An 18,451-nucleotide genomic window follows, 5' to 3' on the forward strand; every position below is an offset into this window, starting at 1 on the left:
CATTTGCCTCATGCAGTGCAACACATCTCCTTCGCATAGAGTTGATCAGGTTGTCAATTGTGGCCTGTGGAATGTTGGTCCACTCCTCTTCAATGGCTGTGCGAAGTTGCTGGATATTGGCAGGAACTGGTACACGCTGTCGTATACGCCGGTCCAGAGCATCCCAAACATGCTCAATGGGTGACATGTCCGGTGAGTATGCCGGCCATGCAAGAACTGGGACATTTTCAGCTTCCAAGAATTGTGTACAGATCCTTGCAACATGGGGCCGTGCATTATCCTGCTGCAACATGAGGTGATGTTCTTGGATGTATGGCACAACAATGGGCCTCAGGATCTCGTCACGGTATCTCTGTGCATTCAAAATGCCATCAATAAAATGCACCTGTGTTCTTCGTCCATAACAGACGCCTGCCCATACCATAACCCCACCGCCACCATGGGCCACTCGATCCACAACATTGACATCAGAAAACCGCTCATCCACACGATGCCACACACGCTGTCTGCCATCTGCCCTGAACAGTGTGAACCGGGATTCACCCGTGAAGAGAACACCTCTCCAACGTGCCAAACGCCAGCAAATGTGAGCATTTGCCCACTCAAGTCGGTTACGATGACGAACTGGAGTCAGGTCGAGACCCCGATGAGGACGTACGAGCATGCAGATGAGCTTCCCTGAGACGGTTTCTGACAGTTTGTGCAGAAATTCTTTGGTTATGCAAACCGATTGTTCCAGCAGCTGTCCGAGTGGCTGGTCTCAGACGATCTTGGAGGTGAACATGCTGGATGTGGAGGTCCTGGGCTGGTGTGCTTACACGTGGTCTGCGGTTGTGAGGCTGGTTGGATGTACTGCCAAATTCTCTGAAACGCCTTTGGAGACGGCTTATGGTAGAGAAATGAACATTCAATACACGAGCAACAGCTCTGGTTGACATTCCTGCTGTCAGCATGCCAATTGCACGCTCCCTCAAATCTTGCGACATCTGTGGCATTGTGCTGTGTGATAAAACTGCACCTTTCAGAGTGGCCTTTTATTGTGGGCAGTCTAAGGCACACCTGTGCACTAATCATGGTGTCTAATCAGCATCTTGATATGGCACACCTGTGAGGTGGGATGGATTATCTCAGCAAAGGAGAAGTGCTCACTATCACAGATTTAGACTGGTTTGTGAACAGTATTTGAGAGAAATGGTGATATTGTGTATGTGGAAAAAGCTTTAGATCTTTGAGTTCATCTCATACAAAATGGGAGCAAAACCAAAAGTGTTGCGTTTATATTTTTGTTGAGTGTAAATAAAATTGATTTGATTAAACTTTTTAAACTGTGTTTCTCACCATCTTCACTCCATGTCTGTTGATCCGTGACACAGAGATGCTGCAAAGTTCTTCTTTTAAAAATTTAATAGCTCTTGAAGTACGTGATGTCCACATGCTACGTTTAACTCGGAGCAGGCACAGTGTCGCCATAACAACCAACCAGTCCTGCTTTACGACAACTGTCAAAACAGCCACGCTTTGAGAGAAGCATTTTTCTCCGTGAACCTCCACGGATCCGAGGACACAGATTTGTATCCATTATACATAGTTATATATAGTGTCCGGACTTATTAAACTTTCACAATGTGGTAAAAAAAAACAAAAGAACACTTTGCAATAGGCATTTTATAAACTCTGTGACGATCACAATTAAGGAGTACAACATTAACCTCCCTATGATGAAATCTGCAGAATTCCTCGGATCCGTGGAGTTTTCACAGCCGTGTTTAAGATGCTTAAATTCTTCATTTCATTCCTTTTTAGGCTGACCTGATTTTAGGTAATTACATTTTTGATACTTTATTCCTATAAACTCCAGGTTCTTATGCAGCCTGTTCATACCATTTGGGTTTGACCCACCTTTGCAGTGTCTGTGCAGGACGTCCAGCGCTGCGATGAGGAACTCGTGGGCATCCTGCTGCTCGTAACCGGCCAGGTGACGGGCATGAGTCCACACCAGGTGGAGCAGACGGAACGGGACGTGGGGCGACCGATGGCCTGAGTAGAACTGGACACGGGAAACGTGAACGTTACACACCCGCTCTTCTTCAGTCCTCTTTCACATAAAGTCAAAATCAAGACAGGTACCTCCTGGAAGAGCTGCGACATCTCGCACACCAGGCAGGAGTTGCTCTGCATCTCGCATTTGTGTCGGTCCGACAGGAAGAAGTCACGCAGCAGCGGCGTGTGCGTCAGCGCCTGCACAATGCAGTTCATGAAGCACGTGTTCCCCAGGTTGATCAGACCGCGCAGGCCTGAGAGAACACACACACGCGCTTTTTAAAATCTGGAGTCTTGGTCCCACATATGAACAACATTCTTCAAATGCATCAACTTTTTTTTTTTTTTTTTTTTTTTTTTTTTGCAGCTGATGGTCTTCTGAGATTTATCAAGGCCTGATTTACAGGCCTGAATTTACAGGCCTGAATACAGTCTGATTTATCAAAATCAGGCTGTATTTTTGTCACAACTTACAAAAATAAGCAGCGCCACAAGATTTGGAAATTAAATTTAAGGGCAACCTTGTTTAAAGCTGTACATTAGGGCTGACACAAACGATTATTTTGATAATAAGTCACTGATTATTTTTGCAATTAGTCATATCTGTAATATTTGTGAAAACCTGGAGTGCACATATGGAGTTCACACTGGATCCACAGGTAACCCTCATTGACTAGTAGTTCCCAACTAGTCAACTCCTGATCAGTGTTGTATAGTAACGAAGTAAAAATACGTCACTACTGTACGTAAGTACGTTTTGGGAGACTTTGTACTTTACTTGAGTTTTTTTTTTTTTTTTTTAATAAATTCAGCTTACTTTCACTTTTACTTCACTAAATTTCCGACCTTAATTGCATACTTCTGCTCCAATACATTTTTATGCACTATGCCGTTACTTGTTACCAAAAAAAAAACAAAAAAAAAACACAACACACACGCGTGCGCGTGAAAAAAGTTGTGTTGTCACACAGAGACACCACTGATTACTAGTGACTGCAATGAAGTTAGGCCGATTTGTCATGAGACATATCCAGTAGGCTTTTTTGCAGTTGTGCACTTGGGGGGTGTTTGTCAGGAAAATGATAATTTCTCTACATTGATTACAGACCTGCAGCAGGTCTGTAATCAACTTTTCTGCAGCGCGGCTTTGCTTTGAACCTTGAACCAATCGAAGCAGTGATTCCCAGGTCGAAGCAGTACTTCGATCTACGATTCGTGGATTTTATTTCGCTTTATCCTAATTTTTTCCCGCTAAAACCCCAAAGAGCATATGTCTGTGAGTAATATTTAATATTTTTATGTTAAAGCGACCTGTTATGGTCTTCTGAAACAGTTGATAGATGTATTTTATAACTTAAAAACTGGACCGATGCTAACACGTTAGCATGTCTATGGCGTTTTCAATGTTAAAGTTAGCATTAAGCTGTTCGCATCAGCACGTTTGTGTTGATTTGTTTTCTGTATAATTAATGGCTCAGCGTTCATTGTTGTAAAACAGTCAAATTGTAATTTTTTTAATTTATTTTTATTCATATATGATAGCAACAACAATAATAGTCTACATAATAGACAATAATAATAGACTAATAATGTTACAATACAATTTTAGAGAAAGAGACAAAAAGAACCTAATGAAACAAAACAACAGAAAAGATAAAACCATGTAACAATGAAAATAAATAAAGACATACAGAAATAAATAAGTGTTTCCTGTGAACACCTAGTGAGTAGCCTACTCGTTTAACTTGTCATACTTAAGTACAAAAAATACAAGACTTTTACTTGAGTAGCATTTCAATTAGTGACTTGAACTTCTACCAAAGTCATTTTTTAATGGGTATCTGTACTTTTACTTAACTGTGATTTTCCAGTACTTTATACAGCACTGCTCCTGATTTCCATTAGTCATCCCAACCCCACTGTTAAACATGAACATGAAGTTTGAGATCACCTTTCTGTTGGTCACATGCACTCTGACCCTGGGTGACCTTTTAAAAGGTCCTAGTTCAGGTCGTAACTGTTTAGCTTGGAGGGAATGTGGCTGGAATACGGTGGAAGGGTCGCATGTTCGTAGAGGATAAAGCAGACATGACGGAGAAACTCACCGATGGTACAGTTGGAGGTGATTCTCCTCCTCTTGGGGTTGTAGCGGAGCAGCTCCAGCTCTCTCTTGGTCGGCTCCCATGTTGAATATTTCTCCCCGATGCCTGATTTGAAGGAACACAGAGACCTGACCTCCTGTGCGGTTGGATGCCTGTAACCACCTCACACTCTGGTTGGCTGTTCCATACCTTGCATTTTCCAGGCTTTCCGTTGTTCCTCTTTGGCAATCTGTTCCATATCTTTGTCATAAACGTAGTCTTGGCACATAAAGCAGTAAATTCCTCCATACAGCAGGTCAATAGCTGGAGAGGGAGACAAGGTGTAAGTGTGTTACTTTCAGGCGGTTTGTTTTATATGCAAATAAAGCCACAATCATTGTGTGTTTATTAGAGAGGTGCTGCATCAAATGGTTTGAACCTGTAACAGCTTTGTGTGCCCCCACCATCTACTATCTGTTAACACCATCCAGGGACAAGAAGAAGAAAGTCACAAAATGAGGAAAGAGGGACGACTCAATCACATGCACATAGAACCCGTGTCCCCTCTCTCTCTCTTTCTCTCTCTCTCTCTCTGCCCACCCCCCCCCCCCCCCCCCACTACCTGCTTGCCATTTCCATGACAACCTGCGTGTCAGCATCTCCTGGCTGACACCATCATCCTTTGCAAGTATTTTTTTTTGGGGGGGGGGGGGGGTGTAGGATAGCAGAAGTTAAGGAGATGAGGAAAGACTAATATCTAGGAAACTTCACTTATTTGAGGCTTTACGCCCTTTTAAATCTGAGGGAATTACAGTCATGAGCCGCGCTGAACAGAGAGAAGAAGAAGGGATGAGAAAAAGGGACAGCGGGCATGAAAGACGAGGCTCGTGTTACAAGTGCAATTAGATGAAATCCTTTTACAACTCTGAATATCGAAAGGGTCATCAGGTAACCATGGGAACAAGAGGAGGACAAAAAGAGAAAACGCATGAGGGAGGAGAGAGAGGAACGCAGAGCGAGGCTGCAAACAGATTACAGCCAAGAACATTCAGAAAACAGCGAGATAAAAGAAACAGAACGGGGAAAAGAAAGGAGGAGGAGAAGCAAGAGGAGGAGGAGGGGCCATGTTTAATGGAGGCTAATTCCAACGGGCTCGTTAAGATTCTTAATTACCTCCACACCAGTTTGCTGACATCTTTTTTTTTAACCTGTTCTCTCTCTGTTTTTACATCTAATTCAGCAGCTAACCTAATTAAAGTCACAGTTTGACTGCAGGAAACACAAACATGTAGCACCGGGGGGGTCCTTCCTGAACTGAGTGATAACACTGACTTAAAAAAACACACAAAAACACAAGGCTTCACCGACATCAGATCTCCACACATACCAAAACACACAGCTAATGTGCCCTCACTGCAGCGTTGTCCTCAGAACAGAACAGCACGCTGCAGTCACAGCGCCACTGAACACTCAGGCTGACAATGATGGCCAACGTGCTGTTTATCCATAGACTTGTGGTCACAGGGTATTTTTTGTTGTTGTTTTATAAATACATATTTTATTCAGTGTTTGTGCAGCTTTTGATTGTGTAAAATGTCTTCATCGGTGTTCAATCAACAACACCGCCACTCCCATGATGCCTTCTGCTCAGAAACAACATCCCTGCCTGGTGCTAAATCTTTTAAATGACTGAGTCCGACTGGAGGCTTCGTGAATGCACAGCATTAAGTCTCCTTTTTGTCTCACCGTTTACATGCAAACAAATGTGCCACATGCTCATGCTGCTGATCTTTTATAGGGGCAAAAAAAACAACAAAAACAAACTGTTGTCCACTCGGTGGCAGTGTCACATTTTGGACATCAAGTGTTATGTCATTTTAAAGGAAGAGTATGTTAAAAGTGTGTTGGAGGTTAAGCGAGTGTCTGACAGGGTGATGAGTGTGAAGTTGGAAATTGAAGGGGTGATGATGAATATCATCAGTGCATATGCCCCACAGGTTGGTTGTGAGATGAAGGAGAAAGAAGATTTCTGGAGTGTGTTAGATGAGGTGGTGGAGAGTGTGCCCAAGCATGAAAGAGTGGTGATAGGAACAGACTTCAATGGGCATGTTGGTGAAGGGAACAGAGGTGCTGAGGAAGTAATGGGTAGATATGGTATCAAGGATAGGAATGGGGAAGGACAGACGGTAGTTGATTTTGCAAAAAGGATGGAAATGGCTGTGGTGAATACCTACTTTAAGAAAAGGGAGGAGCACAAGGTGACATATAAGAGTGGAGGAAGGTGCACACAGGGGGACTACATTCTTTATAGGAGATGCAAGCTAAAAGAAATCACAGACTGTAAGGTGGTAGCAGGAGAGAGTGTCACTAGACAGCATAGGATGGTTGTTTGTAGGATGACTTTAGAGGTAAAGAAGAAGAGAGTGAGAGCTCAACAAAGGATCAGATGGTGGAAGCTGAAGGAGGAAGACTGTTGTGTGAAATTTAGCGAGCAGGTGAGAGAAGCACCAGTTGGAGGGGAAGCAATTTTGGACAACTGTAAAAGTACTGCAGATGTGGTGAGGGAGACAGCTAGGGCAGTACTGGGTATGACATCTGGACAGTGGAAGGAAGACAAGGAGACTTGGTGGTGGACTGAAGAGGTCCAGGAAAGCATAAGGAGAAAGAGGTTGGTGAAAAAGTTTTGGTATAGTCAGAGAGATGAAGAAAGTAGACAGGAGTACAAGGAGATGTGGCGTAAGGCAAAAAGAAAAGGAAAAGGCATATTGCGAGCTGTACAAGAAGTTGAATAGTAAGGAAGGAGAAAAGGACTTGTACCGATTGGCCAGACAAAGGGACAGAGCTGGAAAGGATGTGCAGCAGGTTAGGGTGGTAAAAGATGCACATGGTAATGTGCTGACAAGTGAGGAGTGTGTGCTGAGAAGGTGGAGGGAATATTTTGCAGAGTTGATGAATAAAGAAAATGAGCGAGAGAAAAGGCTGGATGATGTGGTGAGAGTAAATCAGGAAGTACAAGAGATTAGCAAGGAAGAAGTGAGGGCTGCTATGAAGAGGATGAAGAGTGGAAAGGCAGTCGGTCCAGATGACATTCCAGTGGAGGCATGGAAATGTCTAGGAGAGATGGCAGTAGAGTTTCTAACCAGATTGTTTAATAAAATCTTGGAAAGTGAGAGGATGCCTGAGGAGTGGAGACGAAGTGTGCTGGTTCCTATTTTCAAGAACAAGGGTGATGTGCAGAGCTGCAGTAACTACAGAGGCATAAAGCTGATCAGCCACAGTATGAAGTTATGGGAAAGAGTAGTAGAAGCTAGGCTTAGAAAACAGGTGAAGATCTGTGAGCAGCAATATGGTTTCATGCCGAGAAAGAGCACTACAGATGCAATGTTTGCTCTGAGAATACTGTTGGAAAAGCACAGAGAAAGACAAAGAGTTACATTGTGTGTTTGTGGACTTAGAAAAAGCTTATGATAGGGTGCCAAGAGAAGAGTTGTGGTATTGTATGAGGAAGTCTGGAGTGGCAGAGAAGTATGTTAGGGTAGTGCAGGACATGTACAAGAATAGTGTGACAGTGGTGAGATGCGCAGTCGGAATGACAGACTCATTCAAGGTGGAGGTGGGATTACACCAAGGATCAGCTCAGAGTCCTTTCTTGTTTGCAGTGGTGATGGACAGGTTGACAGATGAGATCAGACAGGAGTCCCCATGGACTATGATGTTTGCAGATGACATTGTGATCTGTAGTGAGAGTAGAGAGCAAGTTGAGTCTAGTCTGGAGAAGTGGAGATATGCTTTGGAGAGAAGGGGAATGAAAGTCAGTAGAAGCAAGACTGAGCACATGTATGTGAATGAGAGGGAGCCCAGTGGAATAGTGCAGTTACAAGGAGTAGAAGTGGTGAAAGTAGATGAGTTTAAATATTTGGGGTCAACTGTTCAAAGTAATGGAGAGTGTGGTAGAGATGTGAAGAAGAGAGTGCAGGCAGGGTGGAGTGGGTGGAGAAAGGTGGCAGGAGTGATTTGTGACCGAGGAATATCAGCAAGAGTGAAGGAGAAAGTTTACAAGACAGTAGTGAGACCAGCTATGTTGGACGGATTAGAGACGGTGGCACTAACAAAAAGACAGGAGGCAGAGCTGGAGGTGGCAGAACTGAAGATGTTGAGATTCTCTTTGGGAGTGACAAGAATGGACAAGATTAGGAATGAACATATCAGAGGGACAGCTCAGGTGGGACGGTTTGGAGACAAAGTCAGAGAGGCGAGATTGAGATGGTTTGGACATGTGCAGAGGAGGGACCCAGGGTATATAGGGAGAAGGATGCTGAGGATGGAGCCACCAGGCAGGAGGAGAAGAGGGAGACCAAAGAGGAGGTTCATGGATGTGCTGAGAGAGGACATGCAGGTGGTTGGTGTGACAGAGGAAGATACAGAGGACAGGGTGAGATGGAAAGGATTGATCTGCTGTGGCGACCCCTAACGGGAACAGCCGAAAGACAAAGAAGAAGAAGTGTTACGCAAATAATATAGTGCTGTAGTCCTCAATGGTCTCAACTCGAGACCACCTCATCACTGAACTGAAAACAATTCTACTCAACTGTAAGTCACTTCAGCTGCTCCGGCTGTCCTCACTCGGGGTTGCCACAGCACATCCGATGTGGATGTGCATGTTTAATTGACGCAATTCCACATTACATGTAGAAACTGGCAACCTTCCACACTGAAACCAAGCACACTAACTGCTTGGCACCACCCCTGCTCAAAAGCAATTCTACTCAATACACAATTAAAAATTAGCCTTTTGATGTGAGCCATCAAAAGAAGAAAAAGGGGCTTAACTGCTAAATGGGCTGCACTGATGTGGCGCTTTTATGGTAAAAGGTGCTTTACAGTGATGACTCACATTTACACACACAGTGATGTCAGGGTGCCACTATGTAAGGTGCTTGCTACACACCAGGAGCAACTTTGGGATTAAAGACCTTGACCAAGGGCTCTGAGTGATTTTCTATTCTGACACGGATCTGAACAGAGGATCCTCTGGTCATAAGCCCACCGCTTTAACCACTTGACCTTCACCTCCCCATGCAATATTAAGTTCAATTTAATTCATGGTCTTAAAAACAGTCTTTGTTTTTGAGGTCTTAAGCTCAACTCTGTCTTGACTGCTTCCAAAATCCTGAAGTCTTGGTCTCTACTTGCACTCAGCCCTTTAAGGACTTCGTCTGAACTCAGACCAGCTTTCGGTGGACTTCTCTGCATCCCTACAACAGACCGCATAGCTTTGGTGGCCAACAGACTGCAGCTTTGGAAATGACAGACAAACTCAATGCAAAGTATGTCACACCTGCTCCTAATCTCCATCATGCCCGTGGTGAGATTATTCTCTGCACAGCTCCAGACACGTCCGGACAGCAAACAGGTATATAGTGTATTAAGCGAGCAAAACAAACTTGCTTTTTGTATTATCTGGTGCATCAAAGCTCGCCAAACTTTAAAATCCATTTATCCTTATTATATGTCATTTAAATGTGGAGACCTGCATGATGGTTATTTTGGTTCAGTCCTCTACACTTCATTCAATTTCAATTTTGTGGACTTCAAGATTGAGCCTTAATTTTTTTGTACTTCTGAGGGGTAAGTACTCTATGTAGTTAAATGCTTCTCTGGTTTGTTCATTGTAATTTTGTTTATTCCTATTTTGTTGTGCTGTAGTGTGCAAACAAAGCCGACAGTTCAGTCCAGAATGAACGACAGCACCATCAGTCATTTTGAATAGATATCTACACATCCACCACCTGTTAGCAAGAAGAACACACGAGCATTTCTCCTCCGAGCTGAAAGTCTCCATGGGAGAAGAAGCGTGAACAGATCGGCCATTCAGACGCAGCATTGGTCAAAAATAGACTTGATGTATAACTGAAGCAAAGCAGAGAGATTATACACTTCTGAAATGTGCCGCGACACTGCTGGTGAGCCAGCAAGCATTGACTAGAACGGCAGCCATCAGCTCTGTTGACACGTCAGAGACACATCTGATGTGTTTAAGGTTTGGCGAGAATTTGGTTTGCACTCTCCGTGTGCTCTTGTAGTTTTATGTGCAGCCTCTTGGTGATTTTTGAGGATTATTATCTGTGATTGTGGTGGCCAAGTGGTTAATGCGCTTGGTTTCAGTTCAGAAGGTTCCGGGTTCAAATCCCACCCCTGCCACATTTCTCCATGTAATGTGGAGCTGCGTCAGGAAGGGCATCCGGCGTAAAAGTTGTGCCAATTCAACATGCAGATCCACCTTGGATTTGCTGTGGCGACCCCAAGTGCAAACAAGGGAGCAGCCGAAGGGACTTACTATTATCTGTGATTGTTACAGGCCATGTGTCCGCGATGGAGCCACCAGCATAGAAGGAAAGAGCCAACTGTTGTTGGTGCTCAACATACACCCACATCTCTGATCAAATGTGGAATTATCCAGACCCAAACCCTGTCAACATCAAGCACTCACAGCCGCTCATACTCGGACACAAGCCCCACGATGGAGGAAGAAGCTGCCACTTGCAGACCATCACTGCCTGGAAATGTGCTTTTAAGCAACCAGCAAAGATACCAAGTGGGTTCCTCTCATTAGCAACTTCACCAACGCATGTTGTTCTCTCTAATGGGAAACATGAGGTCAAATTCACAGGTAACAGGGAAAACCCCAGTGAGGGCAAACACTTACTTTATAAATGTGTTGCACTAGATTGCATCATCGGTCCCCATTTGCCACAACTGATTATTCTGCATCACAGAAACCACAAATGTGCCAGATCTAAGGAGTAACCAGTGCTGTGGCATTTATTCACCGTCAGCACATTTAGTAACCATGAGCTTTGGGCTTTATTTGTTATAATATGGTCTTTAAGCACACGGGACTGATGGCAGAGTGTTTAGGAAGCAGGTTTTACTTCTCGAGTGAAGCTGGCTAATTACTGGTATTTGGATTCACTTTATTTCCATACATTCAGCCCAAAACCCTGTGTGTGTGTGTGTGTGTGTGTGTGTATATATCATACCCAGGTTATGTCTTTTGCTCTTGGCGTGTTCATGGATGTGTTTTTTGGCAAAGCAGGCGAAGAAGACGCAGTAGAGGCAGGAGTGGAGTCTGTTGAGGTGAGCGCCACACATGTGACAGATGCATGACTTGGCCTGGAAAAGAACAAAGAAGGGATTAATAAGTCACAAAAATAAAAATCTGAATTGAAAGCTAAATAAATATCCTGACAGATGTTCAGCCAACGATCAATGCATCAGTTTTTTACCATTATACATATCCTGGGGCTTAAACACATTGTTGCATAAAAGATCCCGGATCAGCCAAATAATCCTAGATCTTCAGTTCTTTGAACATAAGTGAGGACTTGATTAGACAAGGTGGAATCATCTCAGATGGTTGTCCACATGCAAGTATGGAAAGTGGACAGAATCCATAAGTTTTTGTACTTCTGACAATGGCCACTACTTCTGGAAATGCACTGCATGCTTATGGGTCAGACCTGAAGGTGATGTCAGCTGTATAAATGACCTCCCAAACAAATAGGTTGTGTGTGTTTTTTTTTTTTTTTTTAAATGGTTTAGGATTTAATGTACACACAAACCACCATGCCACCCCCAACAACTCTCGAAATTTAAATAATACTTCCAGAATTGTGCAATGGCTCTGCACACTTCTGGACTTTGTACTTTCAATAAATGTTTTGAATGCCTCAGACACATCCTTCTAGCGGTGTGGCTGAAGGTGTTCCTCAAACAATGCCATTGGCGGTCATCGCCTAATCATGTTTAGAGTGAATGAACCTTCTCCTGCTGCTACAACCAATCCACCAACTGTTGGGAAGACCTGAGAGATCCAGGATCATGCCGGAATGTCAACATATTAAAGGAGCTAACACAGTAATCACCAGATTATCTCCGGGCTCTAACTAGATCCCAATCACCAACAGACCCGCTGGCCGTACACGAACCATCCACCCATGCATCAGAGGTCCTTCTGACCATGACCTCTCATGAACAACGTGAACTTTTTCAAGCATATTTCTCTGACATCATGACAGTCACTGGCATTCCTGCCGTTACTCCTTGTTGGTTTTTCTGACCGAGTAATAGAACACAAAATATTTTAGCTTTTCATGCTTGTGAAATGTTGAGTGTCATGATAAGAATGACCCATTAGGTTTTGGCGTCAAACATGAATTTGAGAATACGTTTTATTTTTTATCTTCCCCTTTATTCAGACTACTACCTGTAAAATATGTATTTATACAACAATCTACTCCCACATTCAGTGCTCCTAGAATGAATTAGTCTGACTACATGCTGGGGCTTCACACACTCTCAAAGATAAGTAAGAGACTGAGATATCTGGTTTCATATCAACTGCACAGAAGAAAACTAATTTTACTTGAAACCAGTTAAAAAAAAAAAAAAAAACTATGATCATGGTCTGAAAGTTTATATTGTCTTTTTTAACTGTCTGTTAATAAGCAATAAAAAAAATCTCAAATATTAATGGCTGTAACAGCTACAAGTTATGATGTACACATACAGGAATTAATGCACAGTCAGTGTAGCAAAGGGACTTTTAGAAATATTGTGTGTTAATATCAACATTTCTTGGGCCAAGGTTTGATATTTTATTTCTAATTTTACACATAAAGTCAGACAGGACTGGATGTGGTGAAACTGTAAATGTGTAAGGACTCTGATGAACATCTGATTATTCCTCTGTGATGTTTGAGCTGGTGTGGGAACAGTGACAGTCACAGGAAAAATAAAAAAAGTCTAGAAAAAAAAAAACAGGAACACAAACGTGACTTTGGATGGAGAGCTGATGGCAACAGTTCAAAAACATGCAGATGAGAGGCTGACATGACGATGAGCCAGCGTGAATATGAGGAGGTGTGAAGAAATAAGCCAAAGCCTCCAAGTCAAGAGGACACAAAATGAGACGGGAAGGAAAAGAAAGCAGAGGACAGAAAAGGCGACTGGTGAGACGGCGACACAGACATCCTGATTTAAAGGGTGAATTATGATGTCGTTACAATTCTTCATCAAATGTGCTCTACTAATTAAAATTCCCCACTGGGAGTCACTCTGAAAGGAAATGTGAAAACTGAAAGAGATAAAACAAACAAAAACAACGGAGTAAAACCATGTCTGACTGCAGCAATCAAACTACTGAAAACCCATCAAAGGAGGGTTCCAGTAATGAAGCTTTTGATGAAACCATTGGCTGGGAGGCTTCATCTTGTCATCATGACTTGTTTCACAGTATTTGTTAATATGACAAATTTCAGACCAGATTCCATCCTCTGAAAGGTGCTACGGCATCAAGATGTAAACAAGCGCATAGTGTATTCTATTCTAACCCACGGCACCCCTGGAAAACTCTGATAAGCTTTCCATTGGCAAGTGATGCTTTTCTACAGAAGGTTTTCATGAAGTACAGTTCAGGGATTTTAACCTTTGAACTCCCCACCACCACCAAATCCATAGACTTCTTGGGGTCACAATGCCTGGCATATATACTAAGTTTGGTGACAATCAGGCAATTAGGAAAGAACTAAGTGCAATCAAAATTTTCTTTACAAAGCACAGTCCATTGCTCTTGACCTTTTGATCACAAATCCATGGGCTTTTTGGGGTCAGTACACCTAACACACACACACACACACACACACACACACACACACACACACTTTTCCACGTTTGGTAACAACTGGGCTATAAATAAATAAATAAATAAATAATGTGCTCACAAATTTGTTAAAACAAAAAAACAAAGTACACTCCAGTGTCCTTTATCTCAACTACAACCTGCAAGCAACAGGAGCATTTCTCAAGGCCACCTTGGTAATGGTAATGAGTGCGACAAGTACTGTACCCATATTTTACTGTCTGGTTATGGGACTGAACCTGTGATCTTCTGGTTACAGGTCCACTTCTAACCTTTAGCCCTCCACTTCCACAAAAACTAAATAACATCTCTGTAATTAAAATACCAAGTGGAGTACTATACACAGAAACAGTGAAAACAGAATATAAAGTTGTCAATATTGGCAATAAATGAGATGCAAATGCATGAAAATTCAGAAATAATGAATTATTGACATTTTGACTTTGAATTCAGCACCAAATTGCAACAAAAACTGCCACAAAATGCTTCACACAAGTAAGGTTTAAACCTTATCTGCCACCTGAGCAAGCACATTGGCAAGTAAAAACAAAACTCCCCGAGGTGTTTTGACGATAGCAAGAGACCTCGAGCAGCCCAGACCCGTTGGGTTGACCATCTGGTCTGGACATAGGAACAACAGAATAACCTGTCAAACATGCAAGAGCAGTCATTAAAGAGGACATTCACCAGTTTTTGGCCACATAATGTTCTCCCAAACCATAAGCATGCTCTTGATCTCAATACTTCCCATGCAGACCCCATATACCCAAGTCTTGGCTGGACCTCCTCTGGACTGAGAGACGGACAGATTGTAAAGTCTATCAAAACTAGAGCTCTTAATGGTAAATGTCCACCAGAATGAATTATTCCTCCATTAAAAGAACTTCAAGTAGTGGCTGCTGTGGGACATCACCAAGGATGACCATATGAAGACCAACCTGCTGCATATATTAGATGGGTGAAAGTATTAAGACTGAACGAGTCATCTGGATTCAGTCTGTAGATATTCTAGTCTGAAAGGGTGTCATTCTTAATGAACCCACTGGGACGTGTCATTTTCTCCTTTGTACATCCTATACAAGAGACTGACACAAGGGAAACTGGAATATCTTGTTATATCTTGCTGTTGCAACCTGTTGAGAACACCAACGAAAACAAATCACAAAGTAGTCAAAATGTAAATGGCTGGTATAAATGGGTCCTGTTCAAGACGTGCTTACATTTGAAAGGAAAAATGCGACCAGGATCAATAAAACGCAGTGGCACAGGAAAGCAGCAAGCCGCGGGACTGTGCACCATGGTGCCAACCTTTTCTGTTCACTGGGACATGAAGGGGGCAGAGAATCTGGAACTGTGGCACAAAAAGATCCTGCAAATATTTATGCTGTTCAGTCGGTCAGCATGCCTCCTGGAATACACAGATTCCCCTGATCCCGTGCAGATGAAGGCAGAAGACATAAGCTGTCCCAGAGAACATTCAAGGGCAGGATGCACGCAGGCAAATAGACACTGGAGATGAAAGCACCTTGTGCTAATGCCACACACATCCAGAAAACAACTGTTTACAACTGTTCACACAAAAAAATAAATTTAACAAAATACAGTTTCAGTTTACAGCTGCAGTTTCTGAAATGTCAGAATTTAATTATTTTCTGCTTTTAAAATGTACCACAGTAACTCCACTAACTTTGGGTTTAACAAGAGTGTAACATGTATTTTGCACCTTTTTACAACCCAAACCACAAATCAAGTGTGAATATAAGCTGGAGTTGTAGCCCCATGACCACATCACTGTGTCCCACCATGGCATCTTTACTTGGCACCATTAAACAAAATTCTTACTTATTTCACTTGGCTTGTGTTTACGATCATCTTATTGTTAACAGTGTGGTAATAAGACTGGAAGAGGGGGAAAGGATGCTGCAGATGCCAGCCCACACGAGGTTCAGACCTGGCTGTGCATTTGATGACTCCTCAGCACTGCACCAGTCGCCACACTCCAAAAAGAAGACATTTGGTGCTCCCCTGTGGTTTTGTGTTTTCCAGAGATGAGGGTCCAACTGGTTCTCCCCCCAAACCTCTTCATGAAGCACACAACCCTATGATGGAAAGCAGCAGCAGAGATCCTCTCATGGAGTCCAGAAACCAGACTTCTTTTGGGTTTTCTCACTGACTTCCTGGACTCGGGACACCAGGCATTTTTCTTTATGTGGTGAATGTGTCGGTCTTGTGGAGGCATTCACTTACGTATCTTTGCGTTGACATTCATGTCTCTGGATCCTCCACCTTTGAGATGGCCAGAATCCTTGTAAGAGCTTCTAAAGTAAGGAGGGTGCTGGACAGAGGTGTTTGGTGATGCCGATACACTCGTATGTAGGTCCAAGTCTTTCGGGTCCTGGTGCTTCCTGTTGTACAGTATGGTTGGGAGACTCTGATGCTAACCAGTGACCTAAGGTGACAAGTAGATGGTACTAGGCGTCTTCAGAGGATCCTTGTGTACCACTGGAATGACAGTGTCAAGAAGAGTTACTTAGGGAGACTTGAATGAGGATTATGACTTGCATCGTGAGGGCCTGCATGAATGCACTCCAGGGTGAGTGTGTGTGTGTATGCAGCAGCATGCACCATGTTCAAACACTTCCAATATTAAATCACTCAGCACTCATCAGTACAGTGACAACTCTCTTATAAGTCAATATCATTACATCAGGCTAAAAGCAAAGATCTACTGGGTGGAGTGAGAGTGTTCCATACTCCTACTGGTTTGAAGGATTCTTCCACTTCCAGACCACAGTATTGTGCACTTCAAGAAGTCTTGCACACCAGTAGAATTTCAATAATGTTCAGAAGAAGATTTCTGATTTGCATACTGAGTAGATCAGCAGTATAAGCTGCAGGTGATACTTGTGATGACAAGTATTGCTAAAAGTCCGATTTTGAGCGGCCATGTGAACAAGGACAGTGGGGGGGGTCCAGGCGTCTGGAACAGACCTGTTCCAGTGTTTCAGTAACACAAAGCTTCCAGCATGTGTCAACTTCAGTCCAGTCTGTCCAACCAGCATGTGAAACCAGCTTCAGCACCGAACATCTCAATACAAACAGCAGCCTCACAGGACACATCCGGACCCCGCGCCCCCACTTTCCCACTCCCGATCATAAGGATGCTGCAGCGTCTGCCTCTCATTATGGCCTTGGTACAGGAAGACAGGGGGACAGGGGTGGACGCCTGACACCTGATGTCCGTCCGGAGGCTGCACCCTGCAGGAGACGCTGCGGTTCGCCGTCTCCGGCTCCGGAGCGCCGACACTCCGCTAACGTCGGGCTGGCTGCGCTGGCTTCGGGTGGATCCGTGACGGAGACTCTCGGCAGCATTTCGGATGTTTATGTGGTCTGTGAAGCGTCTGACTTCTTACCTTCCGTTTTCTGGTCTCGGCTGAGCCGCTCCACACGAAGCACTGATATATCACCCTCAGGTTCTGCTTCCAGTTGTCCACTTTGAAGCCGCTGACATGCGGGCAGCCTCCGGGACTCATGGCAGCCACAGCATCCGGCTCCGACGGTCCCCGGTGATGAAGCCTGCTCCGGGCGGACTGGCTAGCTGGGGTCTGGCTAACTAACTGGCCATGTCCTGGCTGCTGTAACGGGGACACACGCAGCGGAAAACATCCACACGAGCCCTCCAACAATCCTGTGCGGGAGAAGAAACGTTACTAAAGCCCGCGGATCCGCGGGAGCGCTGATTTTGCCATTTTACATGTTAGCAAGCAGGCTAAAGTCGGTTAGCATCGGAATCTCAACAGTAGCTTACACGGCGAGTGTGGCGTCAGGCCCCACCTCATTCAAAACGGCCAACCAATGAGGAGCCAGAGCCGCACTTGATTGGCGTGCGTCTACTTTATTTTTGCGCCCAAGCCCCGCCTCCGGCAGGGTTTAACGCGCGTCGATTGGTGGTGTTCACCTACAAACTAAACGTTCATTGGCTGAAGTGTAAATCAGCTTCTTTGTATCAATCAAGGACGCAGAAGAAAGCAATTCAAGCCCAATTAAATGTTTTTTTTTTCACATTTACTCTAAATTTTCCCTATTTATTTACATTTATGAAGTTAAGTTCGTGCCTTTATTTGTCACTGTACAAACACTGAACAAAAATATAAACTCAACACTTTTGTTTCATGAGCTGGACTCCAAGATCTAAAACATTTTCTATATATACAAAAGAAGTAGTTCTCTCAAATATTGTTCACAAATCTGTCTACGTAAATCCGTGTTAAAGATAAAGATCAATTTTATTTATCCCGGAAGAAATTATTTTGCCAGAGTACAGAAACAAACAATGATTAGTTAAAAACACAATTACAGAATTCATCAGTATTCAATAGAAATCAGTCACTTTCTTTTTTTACAATAATATAACAAATGTCTCTGACTCCTCCCACACAGACTCCAGCTCCACCCCCAGGACAGATCCAGCTCTCCTGATGATCTTGTTGATTCTGTTCGTGTCAGCTGCCTTCAGCCTGCTGCCCCAGCACATTATAGCGCAGAAGCTGACGTTGGAGATCACTGTGATAAAACATCTGCAACATATTTCTACAGACATTGAAAGATCTGAGCCTCCTGAGGAAGTACA

General features: G+C 43.6%; 1 protein-coding gene across 1 annotated transcript in view; it reads right to left on the minus strand.

Annotated features, from left to right (window-relative positions):
- LOC117530908 (ubiquitin carboxyl-terminal hydrolase 22-like) overlaps positions 1-17,659 on the minus strand; it is a 31,527-nt gene extending 13,868 nt beyond the window's left edge. Inside the window, 6 exon segments of the mRNA XM_034193865.1 lie at positions 1,900-2,047; positions 2,128-2,294; positions 4,146-4,247; positions 4,332-4,445; positions 11,162-11,294; positions 17,235-17,659. Coding sequence (XP_034049756.1) covers positions 1,900-2,047; positions 2,128-2,294; positions 4,146-4,247; positions 4,332-4,445; positions 11,162-11,294; positions 17,235-17,354 — 784 coding nt within the window. The 5' untranslated portion in view covers positions 17,355-17,659.
- Between the last annotated feature and the right edge of the window lie 792 nt (positions 17,660-18,451).

Source organism: Thalassophryne amazonica, chromosome 18 (assembly GCF_902500255.1).
Source record: "Thalassophryne amazonica chromosome 18, fThaAma1.1, whole genome shotgun sequence".
NCBI lineage: Eukaryota > Metazoa > Chordata > Actinopteri > Batrachoidiformes > Batrachoididae > Thalassophryne > Thalassophryne amazonica.